Source organism: Anastrepha obliqua, chromosome 3 (assembly GCF_027943255.1).
Source record: "Anastrepha obliqua isolate idAnaObli1 chromosome 3, idAnaObli1_1.0, whole genome shotgun sequence".
NCBI classification, from domain to species: domain Eukaryota; kingdom Metazoa; phylum Arthropoda; class Insecta; order Diptera; family Tephritidae; genus Anastrepha; species Anastrepha obliqua.
Window position 1 is genome coordinate 34,407,556 of NC_072894.1, and position 21,856 is coordinate 34,429,411.

Sequence of the window (21,856 nt, forward strand, 5' to 3'; positions counted from 1 at the left end):
TTGCTTCGTTGCCTTTTAAATAACTACTGATCGGAAGAGTGTGTGAATACGTGTAAAATGAGCGTGCAGATTTCCTCTGCCGAGTCTTTGGTGACGTGGCAGTGAAAGTTACTTGCTCAACTTCGTTTTTCCCCACAGCTGAAGGCAAAGTTTGGTAATCTATTATCCTTGGATAAAATCAGCCGTTGAGTTGACGCCAATGTAGAGGTTACAAATAATTTTATTGTTTTTATTTTGCTCACTGTTTACATTAACATTGGTTACTTAAAACTTTTTTCCGCATCTAGATACGTCACAGCATCAGTTTTTCCATTTTACGCTCTTGGTATAAAATATTTTTAACAATTTTTCATTCTATCAAAGAAATAACTAAATAAAATACAAGATGAAGCCTGCACCACAACATTTTTACCAGTTTTTGCTACGAATGATTTTTTTATATCGATAAAATGCTTAACACCCTCAGTGGAAAAAATTATCATAAATTAACGAGAGTTTTAAACCACTTTAAATTTATACTTTTTTGAATTCTGATTAACATGTTTGAAATTTTGATGAAATTTCTGGAATCTAATAAGTCTTGTGCAAAGTTTGAAACTGTAATAAATATGAACTTTGTTGTAATATAGAAAGAACAATATTTGTATAATTAAAATAAAAGTAGTTAAAAAGTGGCAATAATGCCATCCATAGAAGTGGTAATTTGGAAAGAAAAAAGTCAGTCGGAGCCATATCGGGTCGTTCATTTACTTATTTTACAAATTTCTGACAAACTTTATTTTTTACGACGAATTAGCTCTCTCGAACTTCTCATAACGCCCTGATAATATTCTTTATTTATGGGCTGATATTTTTCCTTTAAAAATGGTATGCTTATGAGATAGTGCAATGATATTATTTTGAGTGTTTTTTTTTTCTATTTCAGGGGATTAGTTATTGAGCTGTATACGTATCTATTTATATAGAGACTGGTGTAGACATTCTAGGACAAATATTTTCTACTAAATATGCTTTAAGCTGCCATACACCTGTTTCATGCTCTTCTTTCCATTTTTTTCTATTTTCCTGAAAAATACTTTGACTAAATTCGCTTTTATGCTAGTTGTTTCATTTGCATGAACAAAAATGTCACGTAATTAGGAGTGAGCGACGAATGAAGACTATACAGGCTAGTCCATATTGTGGTTTATTTTTAATAATCCAAAAAATTCTATATTTTTTTGTATATTATTGATTTATTCCCATCATTCATGTGCCTGCCTCGGCTGATTTCGTAGTAGCGTTGGCAAAAAATGTTCACCGCTCTGAAATCCAAACCAACGCATCAAATCGCAACTCTCCGAGGATGCATTGACTTCCTGACGATCAAGATCAAGGTCGGGTTTTCCGCTCCCCAAATGCGGCAGTTGTGCTTGTTAACGCATGTAGCCGCTGACATGAAAATGCGCTTTTTGACTTCTTTTCTATAAATGTACTTTATGGGTTATACACATCGACTTTTAGAATATGCAAGTTTGTAATATTTCCTAAAGTTGTTCAAGCGTAAAACGATTCATTTCGTTCCGCGTGGATATAATACTGACTTTCTGATTTACAGCGGGAAACAGCTGTCTCTGTCCAAATAACAAATGATTTAAACAAATACTGTGTGTGGACCACTCTGTTTCCGCATTTTTCTTTTTAATATTTAGGTCGTACCACAACCTAAGTGAGTTGGCTATTCTCAACCAGCTGTCACAAAAACCTAGGTCATAGATTGGCTTGCAAAAAACTTTGTTTTGACTGCCCTTTGGGTGCAGCTATACTTAGCAGCCTTATTATACTTACTTTACAGCCTCCCATAGAGCCTTGTAGTCGATGGCTTCGCCATTCTCTGACTTATCACGTGATTTGTTTTCATCTGTCGCGGAATTTGAACTGCCGGTAGTGGTGCTTCCTAAGCGTGAGCGCGATGCTCCACGTTCACCGCCACTCTAGAAGAAGAGAGGGAGAGGAAAAAATATATTTTTATATTAAACAAATATTCTGAGCTCGTATAACTATTAAATTCTAAATAATAATTAGCACAATAATAGCAACAACAACTTATAAGTGGGTATTTTCAGCACACTTAACGTACTTCATAACCTTCACTTTTCTCTGACGAGGCGCTTAGCGATCGTTGCGCTGCGCTGCGCGAACGTGAACGATTACGTGATTTGCGTTCTTGTTCACGCAACGAATTGCTACGTCCCACTATGGCTGCCATCGCTGCTGCACTGCTACTGTTGACAGCTGCCCCCATGGATACTCCTGACGCGGTACTACCGCCGTAAGAATTCAAATTACTATTCGAGTTGGATATCGATTTACTCTTAGGAAGACTTGATGTTGAGCGTGCACTGCTCGGCGTGCTTCTGTACGATGAACTGGATGCACTTTTGAAAGAATTGGACTTGCCAGTGCCGCTACCCACATTTAAACTCAGCGAAGCTGTAGTCACACCATTGTCATAGCTAGTGTAGGGACTCATGTAGCGATCGCTACTGTAAGGATTTGAAATATAACGCGATTCATAACCGCTGCTACCACCTGCGCCGCCACCATTGGCTGTGGATTGCGAGGAGTTGTATAAAAAGATTTTATTATTATTAGCTGTACATGAGGAAGCAGAGCAATTAATGCAAGTTGCCAGAGATGAGGATATGCAATGACGGCCAATTGGCGATAAAGAAGTGTGCCTAGAATTTGTTTGCATATGCTTAGACGTATGATGGTGATGAGAGCTGGTGGATATGGAGCAGGATGAAGAGGAGCTTTTCTGGGTTGAGGATTTTGCATATTGCTGATGATGACGATGATGTTGGTGATGATGATTATCAACACCAGCGCTTGAATTTCTTGGCGTATAATTAGTGGATTTTAATGCTGATGCGGAGGACGCAGCGTAAGTAGATGAGTTGACAGTAGCTTTGGACGAAAAGGCGGATGCAGATGCAGTAGGTGTGCACATATATTCATAACGACCTATCACAATAACACCACCACCCCCACCACTACCACCACTTTTACCATTCGTGTAATAGGAGGAGCTGCTACCGCCAACAGCACGACTTCCGGCTGTGCTGTAGAGATTGTCGCGCGAACCATAAATACTCGCATACGGGCTCTGATAGTAAGATGACGACGATGCGGAAGACGAAGTGCCGGCGCCAACGCCATTCTGATAATAGCCAGTGCTCAAAGGACGAGAAGTTGAGCTATATCCATTTGTATGATTGTTGTTGTAATTACTGCCATTGTAATTGTAGGCGCTACCACTTCCCACACCCGAGGTAGAAGTGGCGCGCGAACTGGAGAGTGAACGACGACGTGATGCGCCGGCGAGCGGTTGTGCGGCGCGTGAACGGGACCGAAAAGACATTGCACCAGCACTTCAGAGATTTGTGCGTGGAAAATTACAGCGGTTTATGTTACTCACCGACTTGCAGTAAAATACCACTAACGAATAACGGTATTAAAAACTAATAGTGAAATCACAATTTATATTCGTAGAAGACGATTATGGAATTTTTTTTTTATTTAAGAATGCCGAAATTACATGAATTATTATATTATAGTTCGTACAAATTGGCACGAGTCCACTGAACGAAATTTTTATACACAGCGCAACTAACTAGGATGCGCTAAAATGCGGAACAGATGACGTCGAATCTTGAAGCAGAAAAAAAATGACAATAATAAATTGCACATAAAACGGCATATTGCACTTTGTGTAAATTGCGCACACAACACAACGCAGTCAAAACGTAATAAATGAAATTAGGCGTTTAAGTACGCGAATGTAGAAAATTTATTAATTTTTGCAGAATTTTAATATTGCAGCTCAAAATTTCAATTAGCCATAATGGCTGGCGGCATTAGAAAAAAAAAACAAAAAAAATATATACAAAGTAAAAATAATGCCTTCTCCAATCTTTGTGCAACCGTCCCATGTTATTCCATTTTGACGTTTTTTTTTTTAATTTACAAATAATCCGGCTTTTACAAACCATTCAAATTTACTGTGCAAATCGAGGGATCGTTTGTCAAATTTATGTTGCAGTATGTGAGTGATTTAATGATGATGTGACGTCGTTAAATTATTTTCTATGGGATATGTTAGGTCACAAGTACATGTCGACTAATCAGCGTTGAGCTATTTGTGGTACCGCTAGTCGGTTCTCAGCATGATGTACAGAATGCAGAAATGTGACTAACATCAGAGCGTTAACCATTATCGTAGAATTTAAAACAACCAGCTGATTGGCTGACATAACCGGGGTAAAGAAAAAACTGAGATTGTGCTAGTGTTAAAAAAAAAAAATACATCAATACAGTCTCCTCACATATTACTACGTTGACGTCCGAACAACGACTGTTTGGACGAGTGTGTGAATACGCGTGAAATGAGCGAGCAGAATTCTGCTTCCGAATATCCGATGACAACATGGCATCCGAAGTCACTCTCACAATTTTGCTTCGCATGGCCAAACCTGGTAATTTATTATTTTTGGGTCCTCAGTGAGTTTAACAGAATCAGGACAAACTGAGAATGCTCACGGACATTCTCACAAGTCACTGCACACTGCGAAGTAATCTGCATATGATCGGGATATGGTCCACAGATTCTTGTCGTTTATGCGACCAGTCTGAGGATATTCCAGTGCTCCTTCTCCTTGAATGCAGCGCTACAGTGCCGAGAAGGTAGAGACAACTCGAGAAGAAAAAAACATACGCTCAAGCCAACCCAGCTCTATCTTGAGTTTAATAAGGGAACTGGATCTGAATGAGGTACTGTGATGAGTAGAGCACAAGAGGCCATGAAGTCGAAGTGCAAACCCCGAAGTAATATTATTTGATCTAATGGGCTGTCATCATTTTGGAGACATGTTTACAAACAACATTTACTTTCGCTCTTCGATTACCGCCCAAAGTTTGCATTAATCTAACCTAACTTAATATTTCTAAATAACAAAAAATTGCTTTTTGCTTTGGCTTCTCTCTCACAGCTATTTAAAAAGATGTTACACAAAAATTACTTCATGAAAACGGCGCTTTCTTAACGAATCTTTGATAAATCATCAGACCACCACCAAACCAAACAGGTAGAAATTCAAGAGAATAGATAACTTAGAACGTTATTTTTTTATACTTTCAATTTAACCATCGTTTTCTCGCCTAATCCCTGAAAATACAGCTTACCGTAGAACACATTTTGATCGTATTCAAAACGTATTCAACTATTCATACATTTAAAGATTAACTGATGTGAAATAAAATTAATTAAGATGATGTAAATAAAAAACAGTTGGTTTTAGAGATTTTTGGAGTTTTTGAGATACATAATTTGAACAAAATAGTAAATTTTGATTCCTGTCTTGATGGAGTTTCGAATCAAACATATTTACCTTTCTAATGCAGTTAAGAAAACGAAGGCAATTAAAGGGCTCTTTAAAGTTAGGAATATGGAAGATAAGTAAGCCTACTTTATTTGGTTGATTTGATGAGTGAACGACCCCAAATCAAAAAGAGTCACGGAAAGTCACATGTCCAATAAAAATTACAGCTCTATCATATCAACATTCTATTACTTAACTTCAGCTCAATGGGCAGTAACAGGAACATAACAATTTTGTATTTCAATAAAGCAGAGAATAATTGCTATATCGAGCTGAGATTTATTTATTTATAGAGTGTGAGATATTACACATAATATACGCATAATGCTCTTTTGAGTACCATGAACATGATTTAGCATCGATTCTTCGGAAGCAATTTCCCATTACTATACCCACATATCGATCTGGAACGTTAGAAATTTCATATTCGATATTGAACTGGTTCTTGTTCTCTATCAGAGTTTCATCGTTTGATCTTTAACGAGGGTACACTAAGATAAATACAGGGTGCATCATATTTTTCGCGTTGTTTCGGTGTAACACGATCCATGGTTGAAATTGTACTGAATTGACGCATCGAAAACATGTATGTTGAAGTCGATCGGTTGGTAAATGACATAGGAGAAGGGCACTGAGCTACTCGTTCCCGGTAAAAGCTGCAATTAGTGGGGCCGTAGCCATAGCGGCATTGGCGTCACCATAACCATAGGCGCAACAACATTACAGAATGTGTCAAATAGTCATGCCATAACCATAAATAGCTGATATTGAAGTAGAATTCATGTTAACACTTGCATTTTGTCATAAAAAACGGATACTTTTCCACTAAGTCAATTAATTTTTCGTTGTCAAAACAAATGTCATGTATTTCACAGCTGCTTCCGGATACGGGGAAAACCCAAAATTCAATAGATACAAACGGTTATGGTAATGGCGATATGGTGCGGCACCTATGTATAATCGTTCACAGTGATGCCCATATGCTGTCGTTACCACTAGACTAAAAACTGAAGCAATTGAAAGCGACAGAGTCACTCTGTGTGAACCGACACGAAAAGGCGTAGCTATGGAAGGTGATATCAGTATGACAGCTGATAAGTCGGCTTTGGCACTTATGTCAAAATGTGTACTTTGTTTACATTGTTACTGTGAAGTAGAAATTCTTATTAGAAGTGAAAATAATAGTGTTTAAATTAAGTTCAAACAAACAAAAAAACAAAAATAATTGGAAATATGTGCTATTTTGGGCAAAGACAAAAGAAAAACTAGTCAAATGAGTTGTGTGCGCAAAAGGGGAAGGAAGCATTTGCTGCCGTACCCTGTTCAATTTCATCCACTATTGCAAATTACAAGTGAAACTTTACTTTTTGGTCGTCGCCCAGGAAATCCGGTAAAGTTTTACTTATAATAATATGAGAGGAGGCACTCGAAAGAGTCCAATTCGCCTTGGAATTAATCAGTTTGGCAATTGAGCCCAAAGAAAGCAAAAACACAATACATGTAATGTTTTGTTTTTGTACAACTCCTATCACCTTGACTAGATCCGCCTTGGACACGGACAACACCAAAAGTGTATTCGCAAAGTTGATCAACCCTGTATGAACACGGTCATAAGGTCACCCGGCCACAAATGACGTCAATACAGGAAAAGATATCCATCACAATATAGAATATAAAACGTACTAAATCAAATAAAGCATTTTCTTAATTTGCGTTGTTGCTTCCGAATTTTAAATACTCATACATACTATGTACATACATAGACGTATACATATGTAAGTGTGTATATGAAAGAGAAAATCTGTTTTTTGAAATAATAAATGCAGATAAGCAAAGGATTTTACTCTATTCCATCAGCCACATCACACCCACGCAGAGCTAAGTAAATTTGAAGAAACTAAAAATATGTATACAAACCAAACAGATGAACAAGAAAAGTATATTCCCGTGTATGCAATATTCTGGCTATGAGCGTAAATATACACACGTGCACATGCATATGTATGTACATATGTTCAACCGTTGCGGAGGGAGGTGTTTCGAACGGATTGCTGCTTTTATTATGGAAGACCACAAAAGTCGAAGACATTGTTGCACAGCAAATTGAAAGCATGAAGTAAATACATATCCATATATATGTGCATGCTTAGAAACATTAATTAAATGTAAAGGGTTTTCCAACAAGAGGTGTTATTTTGATATTCAAAGAATGGTTTTGATGCTTGTGTGGCACGCAGCGCCGTCTTGTTGAAAATAGACGTTGTTCAGATCAATATCATCCAATTCCGGTCATAAAAAATCGATAATCATCTCTCGATAGCACACTCCATTCACCGTAACTATTGCTCCAGCTTCATTTTCGAAAAAGTAAGGTCCAATGACTCCGCCGGACCATAAATCGCACCAAATAGTCGCACGTTGAGGATAGAGAGGCTTTTCAACAATAACTCTTGAATTTTCTGAGCCCCAGGTCCGATAACTTTGCTTGTTGACGAAGCCACCGAGGTGGAAATGGGTCTCATCAATCAAGATGATTTTTCGATGGAATTCCGGATCATTTTCATGCATTTCAACGACCCAATCAGCAAAGACTTGACGTTGTTGATGATCGGCCGGTTTGAGCTCTTGTGTTAACTGGACTTTATAAGTCTTAAGACACAAATCTTTATACAAAATACGGTGTAATGACGATTGTGGAATGCCTAATTCCAAAAAACGACGAGGAATGGACAAACCTGGATTTTCTTCAACACTTTCGGCTACAACAGCAATATTTTCGGCTGTTCTTGAGCGACGTGCGCAGGTTTTATTCTTCACATCACTAACTTGTCCCAACAGCTAGAATTTTTTCGCCAATTTCTGTATTGCAGTCCGACAAGGTGCTTCACGATAACCCAAAAATGTTCGAGTTTTACGAACCGACTCTGCCAAATTTTCACCATTTTTATAGTGAATTTTAATAATTTGAATGCTTTGTTTAAGCGTATATCGTTCCATTTTTATTAATGGCGTAGTTTTCACTTGTCAAATGTCAAAAAATGACAGCTTCAAAAGTTACATCTACCGAAATAGCGGGATTTTCAAAATAACACCTGTTATTGGAAAACCCTTTATTTTCGAAAGAGGCCGGAATACACTGATGATAATTAGTAATGATAATGGTAATGGTTCATACGGCAATGCACGGTAATGGGAATGCTCGACCTGACACCACTTCACTCAGTTATTCACCGAGTCAGCCAAGCGTACCCTGTTTATTATGACTAGAGAAGTTTTTGAAAAAGGAAAAGTGACCGCATTCAAGAGCATGGAATCGTTGAGCCGGCAGTTCCTACTTGCCCAGAGATGATATCACTTCTTCTTCTTGAATGTCGCGATAACCGCTTAAGCGATCTTGGCCGAGTTTAACAAAGCGCGCCAGTCGTTTCTTTTTCGTGCTAAGCGGCGCCAGTTAGAAACACTAAATGAAGCCAAATCCCTCGGCACCCGACCGCTCCAACGCACAGGAGGCCTTCCTCTGCTACCACCAGCTGGTACCGCATCGAATACTTTCAGAGCCGGAGTGTTTGTACCCATTCGGGCGACATGACCCAGCCAGCGTAACCGCTGGATCTTTATTCGCTGCGCTATGTCTGTGTCGTCGTAAAGCTCATTGTTCCATCGCCTACGATACTCGCCATCGCCAACGTGCAAATGTCCAAAAATCTTCTGCAGAATATTTACAAAAACCCTCCAAGGGACGCCTCATTGGCTGTTATCACGGCACAAATTTGAGAAAAAGTTCAGCATAAAGTAAGCTAAAACACACTTGCTCTCGAAAGGAAACTCCAAGAGTTTACCCTGTACATTGGTATACAGAGTACTCGGACACCTAAAGACATATACGCTGGATTTTATGGCCTCAAAACAAAGCGCTCCGTGCCGATGGGTAGTTTTCCCAGCATTTTCCAAGCGGAAGTGTATACCATCTGTCATGTGCAGAGATCAACTTAGATATAAATCTCCGGAATGGGCGAATTGCCATTCTGAGTGACAGTCAAGCGGCACTCAAGACGTTGTTATCCTTTGAGGTAAATAAAGTTCCCAATCGTTTTGAGTGCATCGAGAAATTGAATTTACTAGTAATGCACAATCGCATTCGGCTCATGTGGGTCCAAGAACATAGAGATATACCTGAGAACGAAGTAGCGAATGTATTGTCTAGAGGCGCTGCGACCTCGTTATTAATAGGACCCGAGTTTTTCCTGGCCATGGAACAAGCAGAAGCTTAGAAGCGAGGAACTAAGGCTACGCGATGTAAGCTGCCACCAAACTATGGACTACGAAGTCTTTACTGGGGGTATAAACAAAAGAGGTTCAGACCCCTATAACCTTGTCTAAGGACAAACTAAGAATACTCACTGGCTGTCTCACAAATCTCGCAGTCACTGCAAATTGCGCAACTATCATGCACAGCTTGCTGTGACCAATCCCCGGAAACTCCAACACACCTTCTTCTCGAATGTGATGCTATAGCGAGAAGAATGTTTAGATATCTCGGCCGGATACGGCCGGAAGAAAGGCAAATTCGCTCAGGGAGCTGAGATCGTGGGATCGAGGTGCATAGCTCATTTTCATTCATTCATTCATTCAACGAATGAATTTAGCACGAATATGACTTACTAATGATATCACTATTTCTAATTCTGAATTCAGTCAAGTAAATTTACACTGTTTCTTGATGGGAACTTTTAGGAACTTTTTTCAATTGTCAATTTTTAATTTTTTCGTTTTGTTCTAGTTCCCACCATAACTGCACTCTTTCTGATTAAGAATCTTCTTGAATTTTGTGTTTCAGATAAGTAGAAGTCTCGACACCACCTACGCCGTCCGGGTCCGGTTTTTCGAAAGGGTCATCTTCATCAGCGACATTTTTGTAATAATAAATATTGTTTTTAAAATAAAAAGAAGTAAAAATTTTGTACACTATGATGTAGTAAAGTTGAAATATCGTTTGTTTTAGTTTTTAATGGCAAAAAAAATCGTGAAATTTTCGTGCTCGGACCGCTTAATTTGAAATTATAGCTTTCGGCAAAATTCTACAATTTTGACGCCTTTTAATAAATGAAATAAATATAGCTATCAAAAAAGGCGATCTACTTGGAATTTTGCTGAGCGAATGCACAAAAGAACAATAATTATAAAGTAAATGAGTCTGCGTTTGCCTTAACCCTGAATCAGTAAACGTTCGTCTAATAGACTACGCACGCACGCAGTTTTGCGAATTCGACATATTCCCACCACAGCACCTCACTAACAGGAGTATCATAAACAGTTAAATAGAAATAATATAACACTTCTCTTAATTTACACTCATTTGTTTGAAATAAAAAAAGTAAACATCAAAAACAGAGTAACGCTGATTTAAGTTTAGTGATCTAGGGTTTATGGTGGTGAACGACTTAATTTTATTTTATTTTTATCGTGAATGAGTTGGTTTCTTTTTTGTTTTTTTTTTTTCTTTGTTTTTCTTTTTTCCTTTTTTCTTTTTATCTTTTTTTTCTTTTTTCTTTTTTTTTCTTTTTTTTTCTTTTTTTTTCTTTTTTTTCTTTTTTTCTTTTTTTCTTTTTTTTATTTTTTTTCTTTTTTTTTCATTATTATTCATTCCAAGAAAAAGGATTTATTGTTTGAATTCTGTCTGCTGTTACAATCCACTAAATACGCGGAAAAGTTTCTAATTTCACAAAAGTTTCTATAACAGAAAAATTGCATTGCTATCTCTAAGAAAGAAATAATACATATTATATAATAACATGAAACAAGATAGCGAGCTTGTTGACCCTATTTAGTTGCCCACTTTTGTATGTATAAAAAAATAGCTCCAAAAATTCTGTGTGCACTTTATAGGTTCAGCCTCAATTACAAAATTTATTTTTTCGTTTGAAAACAGCTGGCCAAAAATATTAAAATATTTTTTTACTTCACAACAAAATGCTGCTTTAATTGGAGATGAATTTTCAACACAAATAAGAGGCCAGCTGTTAATCCTTCCCGGTGTTTAAAAATAATTTATTTCGTCACACTTTCGATTCGTGTCAGCTGCGAGGAAAACAAAATGTAATAAAAAAACCGACGCTACGAAATTTCTCACTGCACAAGAAAAAGCCGGTGAGTGAATGCAGCACAAAAATTTGTATGAAATAAATTCAAAACATCTTTTCTACAATTTTTTTGTTTTGTTTTTCTTTTTAAATCAGGCACACCATAATAGATTGTTCGTCAGCAAAAGCTGAATTATAACTAAAACTTGTGTAGAACAAGATGACATCATTTAGTGGCAAGCAGAATGAAACACAAAAAAACTTAAAAAAAGAAGCAACAAAGCAATGTAAATAATTTTTACAAAAACTTCATGTTTTTTTTTTTATATTGCAGCAGTGCGAATGCCAGTCATTTTGTCTATTTCCCGCGGCGCTTGAACGGCTAGCAATTGAGCTATTTGTAAAAATCTAAAAATGTTCAAAAATGGTAACAAAATTATAGTCGTAGTTAGTAGATGCGCTGTTGCCGTCGTCGTCTCGAGAGACCAACACTAAATAAGGCATTTACAAATAAAACAAACTGACATTCACCGCAAGCAAAGTAACACATGATGGTGGATATAAATATTTCAACTGTCATGAGTATGACAAGCTGACGTCAGTGATGGCAGAGAAATGCACGCGTAACTAAGAGTGGAAAACATAAAAAAACCAAAAAATAAATGAATAAAACATTAAGAAAATAATTAAAAAATAAAATTAAAAAAATGCATCAATCGCGGTTTAACAAAAACACGCATAGAAATCCAATCCGACAAATCTTTACATCTGCGTTGCACTGTGTGCGCGTTATCTACATACATAATTTATTATTGTTATTATTATTTTTAAATAACAACCGCAAGAATTGTAATAATTATTTGCATTTAATACGATCGATCGCACGTTATAAGATTTCTCTGTAACCACAAAATCTATTCTTTGTCTTCAATCTAACTATACATACAGGAAGGAGTGTATGTATGTAAGTGCAATAAAAAATTGGAAAACGTTTGACAAACCAAAATTTTGTATATGCGAGTACAATATTTTAGAATTTGGATATTTATATATTTATAATTTTTATTTTTCTTTATTTTTTCTTTAAGAACGATTTAAGTGGCTTCTTTTTATGCTATTTCGTTTTGGCAAACGCACGCCTAAAGGTCTAAAATCAAACTAAATTCATAAAATAATAACGTAGCATTTTATTTTAAACTTAATGTTAACGCGATATTTTCAAATATATTTTCAGAGGCGCATCCAGAACACTTGCTCAGAGAGCAGGCACCCACTACGCAAAATAGAATGAGCATCGGCATAGAGGAGAAAACCGATCATGTATGGGAGAGCCTGCATCGATGGCAATAGAGCGAATGTAATTCGTAGTGAGCTTCTAGTACAAGAGAGCCTATTGAACGGAAGCGACAACTTGGAAGCTGCATACATAACATAGCATAGCATAGCCCGCCCTATCGTTCGGGTGTTGGGTGGTGGTGTGTGTTGTGTGTTGTGCCAGCAGAGAATTGAAAATGCCGCAAATGCGGAAAATTCGTGTACAAATAAGAGCGCGTGGCATATTGACCGTAAAAGAAAGTGTTTTATTTTTACTATTTCCTTATTCTTTCCCTATTTTTCCAATATTTACGCAAGCTTAAAATATATATAAAATACAAACAGCCAAGTGAATCGAGTATTGTGTAAATTGTAATAAAATTGAAAAATTTAACTTTGTATGGCTGTTTGTTCCAAACAAAATTTGTGGCAAATTGTTTTCGGATCTAATAATAGTCATAATAATAACGGCAAATACAACGGCAAAGCAAAAATCATCTGGAGCAAAACTAATCCCTCCATCGCCGAGTAATCATGAAATAGCTGTCTTAGGAACAGCTGTCATTCAGTATTCGACAACTCACCTTGACGAATTTCGTACGTGAACTCAACGAACTGATTTCTTTGATGCTATTTTGAAAATAAAATGCTAAGATGTGAAGAATGTAAGGTGTAGATAGGGTGCTGGGCTTAGGCTTGATGTCTATAAATTTGATACATATAAAAATTGTTGGCATTTACTTAGCGCCAAGGCTTAGAAAGATTATAGAGCAATGTCTATAGCGCTGTACACCTACAGTTTTAAGCCGACTCCGAACGGCAAACACTTTTTCTATCATTTTGCTGTTTCAGGCACGGAGATTCGAACCTACGCACTTCCATTAAAGGTTAGTAATTTTTTTTTATTTTTGAAAATAATAATTCTTTGTATTTTTGGTTAATTGCTTTATTGCCAATGACCCTGGTTTTCTCATAATGAACTGAAACCGAAAAAGGCCCAGTTGGAACTGTTGGCTCGTGCGATCATAGGTTACATTTTTTGGGGGTCCTATTCACATCGATTACCTTTAAAAGGTTAAACCGAGCATTGGGTCGATTCGTCACCGATCTGGAGCGTAAACGAGCGACTTTGGCGAACAAATTTTTGTAACAAAAATCATACTTCATAAGTTTCTCATTATTTAAGTCTGATGAATTACAAGAAAACAAAAGCTAAATGCTCCACAAAAATTTGAAAGGCCTTTCAGCTAATAAGAAATCCGATTATCCTCTTTGGAAAGCCACAAAGGAACCAATCAGCCACAATCCTCCAATTAAAAAAGCAAATCGAAACCCTTAAGTTTGGGCAAGAAGCGATATCGAAATGGTAGAAGTTTTCGAGCAACGCCTTGGAATGATATTTCAACCCCATGATATAATTGATAGATTTATCCCACCTCTTGCTGTCTAAGAAACCTGCGAAATTGAACCATTTATAGTCTGGGAAACAATTTCTCAAATCTCTAATTTGAAAACGAAGAAAAGCCCCGGCTTTGACTTGATAACACAGTTGAAGTTCTAAAACACCTACCGCGTTGGGTAAATTAACATTGATCCTGAATGCATGTATTCGTTCAAAATATATATCACACCGCAATGGAAATACTCGGAAATTATAATGATTCTCAAACCAGGAAAAAATGCAAATGATGCAGCCTCTTATCACCCAATCTCGTTACTTCAATTGTGGGGAAAACATTTTGAGAAGCTATTTGCCACCCGCTTAAAAGAAATTATAGCGCTCAAAGAAGCCATGCCTACGCACCAATTTAGGTTAAGAGAAAATCATTCTACGAGAGAAAATCATTCCAAGGGCATAGACTAGTCCATACAATAAAAGAAGCTCTGGAGAGAAACTGTGACTGCTCCGCTTATTTTTTCGATGTCGCACAGGCGTTCGGCAAAGTCTGGCACCAGGAGCTAACCTGCAAACTTAAAACAATACTTCCGTTCCAGTTTACAGATCTACTAGAAGCCTATATCAATAATCGCTATTTTCGAATAGACATCGTCCCTCAAGGCAGCATACTCGGACCTATTTTGTAGTTGTTAAACACTTCAGATATTCTCGTTGCTGAATCCAGGAAAATGGATATATTTGCGGATGATACGTGCATACTCTCCGTTGGTGAAAACAAGCGTGTATCGACTGAAAAACTGCAAACCTCGATTGAAAAATTAATGCAGAAAAAACTGAATAGCACAAAATCAGTACACGTAAACTTTACAAATAAAAAAATTATCATCAGCCCGTCCATATATTTTCAGTAAATGTTCCACACGCTTGCAGCGCAAATACGTGGGCAAAGCACTAAACGCCAAGCTGAAATGGAAGGAGCTTGTTAAAATCAAAGAGCAGAGCTGAACATCAAAGAGAATAAACTTTATTGGCTTCTGCCAGAAATTGAAAGTTGACTGTCGAAAACAAAACTCTTAATTTACAATCAGATTCTTAACCAGTATGAACGATATGAGAGAATAATATTTCTGAACGAATCTTTTTTTATTATAATCTGATAGATAATTTCATAGCATTTATTTTTTGAATACAATATCCGGCATATTTCCGCCGGGGCTACGGTATTAAATAGTCCATTCGATCAGTCCAATTTTTGACTACTTTTTCCAATAAATCTGAATAATAAGATAATTGCATTCTGAAACATATTTTTATTTATTATTTCATAAGCGGGATGACGTGGCTAATCTAAAATAGAAACGAATTAGGGTTAAACTCAAAATGGAAAAACCTTCATAGACACAAATTTACGTTCACACATACCCTATGATCAGAAAGTACCGGGAATGTTTAAATAAAATAAGGCAGAGTTAAATTTCAGGCAATTGATTTTATCTCCTTTAAAATATGACCCGTCTGAAGCAACACATATGTGCCAACGTTTAACCCAATCCACCATGCACCCCTGATAGGCCGACGAAGGGAAGAAGCCTTCGTCGCATTATTTTTGATCTCCTCTATCGACAAATAGATGTCGGGCGGGACCATATCAGGCGAATACCGTGCTTGCACGGTGGTATTTACTTGGTGTTTGGTCAAATAATCCAGTACAATTTGGGCTCGGTGCGAGGGCGCGTTATCATCATGCACAATCCAAGAATTGTTTGCCCACATTTCCGGTCGTTTGCGACGCCCATCATCTCTGAAACGCTTCAAAACGGATAAATAGTATTTTTTATTAACTGTCTGGCCCGATGGAAGGTACTCATGGTGGACTACGAGTTGGCAATCGAAAAATACAGTCAACATGCCCTTCCCGGTACTTTTTGATCATAGGGTACTTTATGTACATATGTATTTAAATATGCAAAAAATTGCGCCGACGTCATAGCAATTGACAAGCGTTTTTCACCTGATTTTTTCCAACTGAAAATTTTATTTTTAGTTCTAATTTGGCCAGCTGTTGAGTGTACGATATTCGAACAAGTCGTGAATTTTTAGCAACATTTTTGACGACATCCCCTGAAAGGAGGAAGTGTGGGCAATGGCAAAGAAGTAGAATTTTAAATTGAATCTATCCTTTTATATTTCTAAGGTCATTTTGTTACTGCAGCCTGCAGCATCACAATGCCCTTGAAATAAATTTGATTTTTTACAGATAGGAATACAAAATGTACTTTATTGCTGTACTTTCCTTATTTCAGTACGTATCCATTATAAATGGTGATCAGACTAGAGGTACTTTTTCCCATAGAGTATTTTTGACAGACCACACATGCCTACTGTCAAACTACATACATAATTTTTTTAGTACCCATTTACATTTCATTATGGAAAGACTTACACCTCTACAACCTTTACAAATCGTGCAATTATATTACGAAAATTGACGCTCTGTGAAAAAAAGTTCATCACGCGCTCAGATCAACTTATGGTTCACTTATGGAGGCCCATTTTTGACTTAATGGCTACGTCAATAAGCAAAATTGCCGTATACAAGCTGAAGAGCAACCCGAAACCATTCAAGAACATCCATGAAATCCATTGCAAACAACCGTTGGGTGTGGCCTATGTTCTCGAGGAATCATCGGCCCATATATCTTCACAGACGAGGCTGGCGCCAATGTAACAGTGAATGGTGAACGCTATTGCGCCATGATAAACTACTTTTTAATGCCGGAAATTGAAGCCCGTAATCTACACAGCATTTGGTTCCAACAAGACGGCGCTACTTGCCTTGAAGCCCGTGAAACAATAGATTTACTGCGTCGTCGTTTCGGTGAGGAGTTTATCTCTCGTCTCGGACCAGTGGATTGGCCGGCAAGATCGTGTGATATCATACCTTTGGACTTTTATTTATTTTATAAAGATTGCCCAATCAATTTGAATTTTCGTTGTTTTATTTCAATTTAAAATTCTTTGACCATTTGTTTATTTGCCTTTTTTCTAAAAATTCTGACTACAAAGTCTGAGATCTGGCTGAAAATGTATTCTTTTTTTTTTAATTTTACATAAAGTGTGAAATTTTGAGTTATATGGTTTTTGTTGTAGTATAACCTATATTTTTATAGAATAAAATTAAAAAATAAATAGTCCAAACTTTACAAAACGTCGCTGTGCTATTGTTATGACCACATCTGTATTCATATTGAATTTCTCCATAGAAGAGCATTTCATTTCACAAACCTAACACGCATCATCATTTAAAGGAATAAGCAAAGAAGAGTGCACGCGTGTTTTTGGTCTTTTTACGACTATTTATAGCATCTCTGTGCTTTGGGACTGTTTCGTGGCCAGGCCAAATAATGTATTACGACTTAAACAGCAAAATTTGTTGTTACACTAATAGTCTATTACGTATTGGACGGGCAGGCGTTTGGTCTGCTTGTGTGTCAACATAGTGCGTGACAGTAGTCCCCACCATTCCTCACTCCACTGCGAAAGAGCAAACGCGATAAACTTCATAGAGAGTAGAATGCCGCACAACAACTGTAAAAAAGTTTAGATGCTTTCTATTTTTAAACATTTAAGAAATGTGTTTCGGGGATTTAATGATGCCTTTCGAAAATGGTCAAAAGTTCAATGAACGAGTGGTTTATATGTCAACCAATTGATGGCAGATGCCAAGTAAAAAATAGAGAAAATGACCTTTAAATATGAGAAAAAAAACTTCTTGACAAATTGTGGTTTTGCCACAAAACACACACAACATTTTAAAGAATAAAATAATACAAAATACGAGTATGGTTTATATCTCGAACTGATATATACCAGGTGTAGTTATAAAAGAAAGCAAGCGCCAGCTGTTCAATGTTAAGCATTTTCTTTCGAATGCCGTACTTCAGGAGCAAACCAGTATAGCCGTAACCTTCCTTCGGTTTAGAGTTATTTTGGCAACAAATGTCTTTCGCGTTGTCTGTCAAGTAATTTCCGGCCACGTGTTGTATATCTGTGCTAGCGCGAGCGTCTTAGAGGACTTCATAGAAGACTATTTCAGTCACCACTATTTCGAAAAATGCATGATTCCAATGGAGTATTATAGGGTCAAAGTCGGCATGCGAAACGGAATTAAGTTGTGTATTTTTCGAATTTTAATAATTACCTGAATGCGAGCGTATCGGCCGACTGTGGCATATTGGCATTAACTTGCGACCTCAGAAGATCCCATAAGAAAATGAGAGACGTGGTTAAGTCGCCCGATCTCGAGGGAACCGTAATTGAATAATCAACCAATGGATTTGACAGAACCCAACAAATCAACATGACACTCAGAGCATGTCAACATCGAAAAGTCCCTATAAGAATATACAACTCTATACAACCATGATTTTCATCATGTTCGAGTTTGATATTGTCATATTATGCGAGTATCTCGCGAGCGATAAACCTCAACGAATTTTGTGAAATAGTAGTTTGTCGCATCATGTTAATGTGCATTAATAGATCCTCATTAGCTACATATAACCCCCAAAAAAATAGTCATGAAATAGTCAAAAAATAAAAAAATATAGTCACATAACAAAGCAAAGTCGTAGCAATTTGTATTCCTCCGATTGATATCCATTAAAGCTGGCAAGGAAATAAAAATCCAAGGTTCCAAAGTCAACTTAACCAATCAACTCATAAAAAATGTTTCTCAAATTTTTTCACCCATCTCAAAAGTAAGTCAACAAAAGATGTTTAAAGGAATTTTGTAAACAACCTATTAATTTGAGTGGAAGGTTTGAAATGAGTTTGAACTTCTTCTTCTTAATTGGCGCTATAACCGCTTACGCGATTTTGGCCGAGTTTAACAAAGCGCGCCAGTCGTTTCTTTCTCGTGCTAACCGGCGCCAATTGGACACACCAAGTGAAGCCAAGTCCTTCTCCACCTGATCTTTCCAACGCAGAGGAGGCCTTCCTCTTCCTCTACTACCACCAGCTGGTACCGCATCGAATACTTTCAGTGCCGGAGCGTTTGTATCCATTCGGACGACATGACCCAGCCAACGTAGCCGCTGGATCTTTATTCGCTGTGCTATGTCTATGTCGTCGTAAAGCTCATACAGCTCATCGTTCCATCGTCTGCGATATTCGCCGTTGCCAACGTGCAAAGGTCCAAAAATCTTGCGCAGAATCTTTCTCTCAAACACTCCAAGCGTCGCTTCATCGGATGTTGTCATCGTCCAAGCTTCTGCGCCATACGTAAGGACGGGCATGATGAGAGTCTTGTAGAGTGTTAGTTTTGTTCGACGAGAGAGGACTTTACTGCTCAGTTGCCTACTTAGTCCAAAGTAGCACTTGTTGGCAAGAGAGATTCTACGTTGGATTTCAAGGCTGACATTGTTATCGGTGTTAATGCTGGTTCCTAAATAGACGAAGTCTTTTACAACCTCGAAATTATAACTGTCTACAGTGACGTGGGTGCCGATACGCGAGTGCGCCGACTGTTTGTTTGAAGACAGGAGGTACTTCGTTTTGTCCTCGTTCACCACCAAACCCATTCGCTTTGCCTCTTTATCCAGTTTGGAGAAGGCAGAACTAACAGCGCGGTTGTTAAGGCCGATGATGTCAATATCATCGGCATACGCCAACAATTGTACGCTCTTATAAAAAATTGTGCCTGAGCGATTAAGTTCTGCGGCTCGTACGATGCTCTCCAACATCAGGTTAAAGAAGTCACACGACAGCGAGTCACCCTGTCTGAAACCTCGTTTGGTATCAAACGGCTCGGAGAGGTCCTTCCCAATTCTGACGGCGCTGCTGGTGTTGAGCAACGTCATCCTACATAGCCGTATTAGTTTTGCGGGGATACCAAATTCAGACATCGCGGCATACAGGTAACTCCTTGCCGCACTGTCGAATGCAGCTTTGAAGTCGACGAAAAGATGGTGCGTGTCGATTCTTCTTTCATGGGTCTTTTCCAAGATTTGGCGTATTGTGAATATTTGGTCGATGGTAGACTTTCCAGGTCTGAAGCCACACTGATAAGGTCCAATCAGTTGGTTGACGGTGGGCTTCAGCCTTTCACACAATACGCTCGCTAGAACCTTATAGGCGATATTTAGAAGACTAATCCCGCGGTAATTGGCACAAATTGCAGGATCGCCCTTCTTATGGATTGGGCAGAGCACACTTAAATTCCAATCGGCAGGCATGCTTTCATCCGACCATATTTTGCATAGGAGCTGATGCATGCACCTTACCAGCTCCTCGCCGCCATGTTTGAATAGCTCAGCCGGCAGTCCGTCGGCGCCCGCGGCTTTGTTGTTCTTTAGCCGCGTTATCGCTATTCTCACCTCGTCATGATCGGGTAGCGGAACGACAATTCCGTCGTCAACGATTGGGGTATCGGGATCTTCACTTTCTCGGTGACATGCGCAGCTGTCACTGTTTAATAGGTTCGAGAAGTGTTCCCTCCATAATCTAAGATTGCTCTGTACGTCAGTCACCAGTTCGCCGTCTTTGTTCTTACAGGAAAACGCCCCGGTCTTGAAACCTTCTGTAAGCCGCCGAACTTTCTGGTAGAATTTTCGGGCGTTGTTCCTGTTGGCCAGCATCTCAAGCTCTTCGCACTCACGTATTTCGGCCTCTCGTTTCTTCTTTCGGATAATACGTCTCTCTTCCCTTTTCAGCTCTCTGTAGCGATCCCACATGGCTCGCGTTGCGCCCGATCGCAGCGTGGCTCTATAGGCGGCATCCTTTCTTTCTGCGGCAGCATGACATTCCTCGTCGTACCAATTGTTTTTTCGGGCTCGCCGGAATCCGATTTCTTCTTCGGCGGCGGTACGTAGGGAACGAGAAATGTTGCTCCATTGCTCGCGCATGCCGGGTTGTTGGGCAGTGCTCTCCGAGAGCAGGAGTGAGAGTCGAGTGGCGAATCTTCTGGCTGTCTGTTGTGATTGCAGCTTTTCGATGTCGAACATTCTTTGCGTAGGTAGATGTACGTTTTTTGCTGCACAGAGGCGGGTGCGCAGTTTGGCTGCAACAAGGTAATGATCCGAGTCGATGTTGGGTCCTCGGATCGTACGTACATCTAATACACTAGAAGCGTGTCTTCCATCTATCACAACATGATCGATCTGGTTTCGCGTTTTTCGATCAGGAGACAGCCAGGTGGCTTGGTGAATCTTCTTATGCTGGAATCTGGTGCTGCAGACTACCATGTTTCGGGCCCCGGCGAAGTCGATCAGCCTCTGTCCGTTACCGGATGTTTCGTTGTGCAGGCTGAATTTTCCGACTGTGGGACCAAAAATTCCCTCCTTGCCCACCCTGGCGTTGAAGTCGCCAAGCACGATTTTTATGTCGTGGCGGGGGCAGCGCTCATAGAGTTTGAACTATATTCCACTAATTTTGCGACCACAACTGCTGAGGTGTAAGCTGGTGGATTTTAGTGTTGGAAAAGGACTTTTTTTATCATATAATCATTTATTAACAATTATCATTTTGACTCCATTCAATTGAATGCAAAACACCGCAAATGGAGACACTGCTAACTGCTAACTGAAACTTGGTGTGTTTTTCCAAGAGATGCTACTAACTAAACATAACCTCGATAATACTAT

The 21,856-nt window shown here is 38.5% G+C and overlaps 1 protein-coding gene across 21 annotated transcripts in view; it reads right to left on the bottom strand.

Annotated features, from left to right (window-relative positions):
* Positions 1-21,856, bottom strand: part of LOC129241446 (protein phosphatase 1 regulatory subunit 12A) — a 131,320-nt gene that overhangs the window by 21,857 nt on the left and 87,607 nt on the right. For 16 of the 21 annotated variants that reach the window (XM_054877761.1, XM_054877760.1, XM_054877771.1 and 13 more), the window contains one exon: positions 1,828-1,973. In XM_054877761.1, the coding sequence (XP_054733736.1) occupies positions 1,828-1,973 (146 nt within the window). Of the gene's footprint in view, positions 1-1,827; positions 1,974-2,119; positions 2,590-3,051; positions 3,694-12,301; positions 12,932-21,856 lie in introns of those variants that run through there. The other 5 variants (XM_054877770.1, XM_054877766.1, XM_054877769.1 and 2 more) reach the window with 4 other exon arrangements.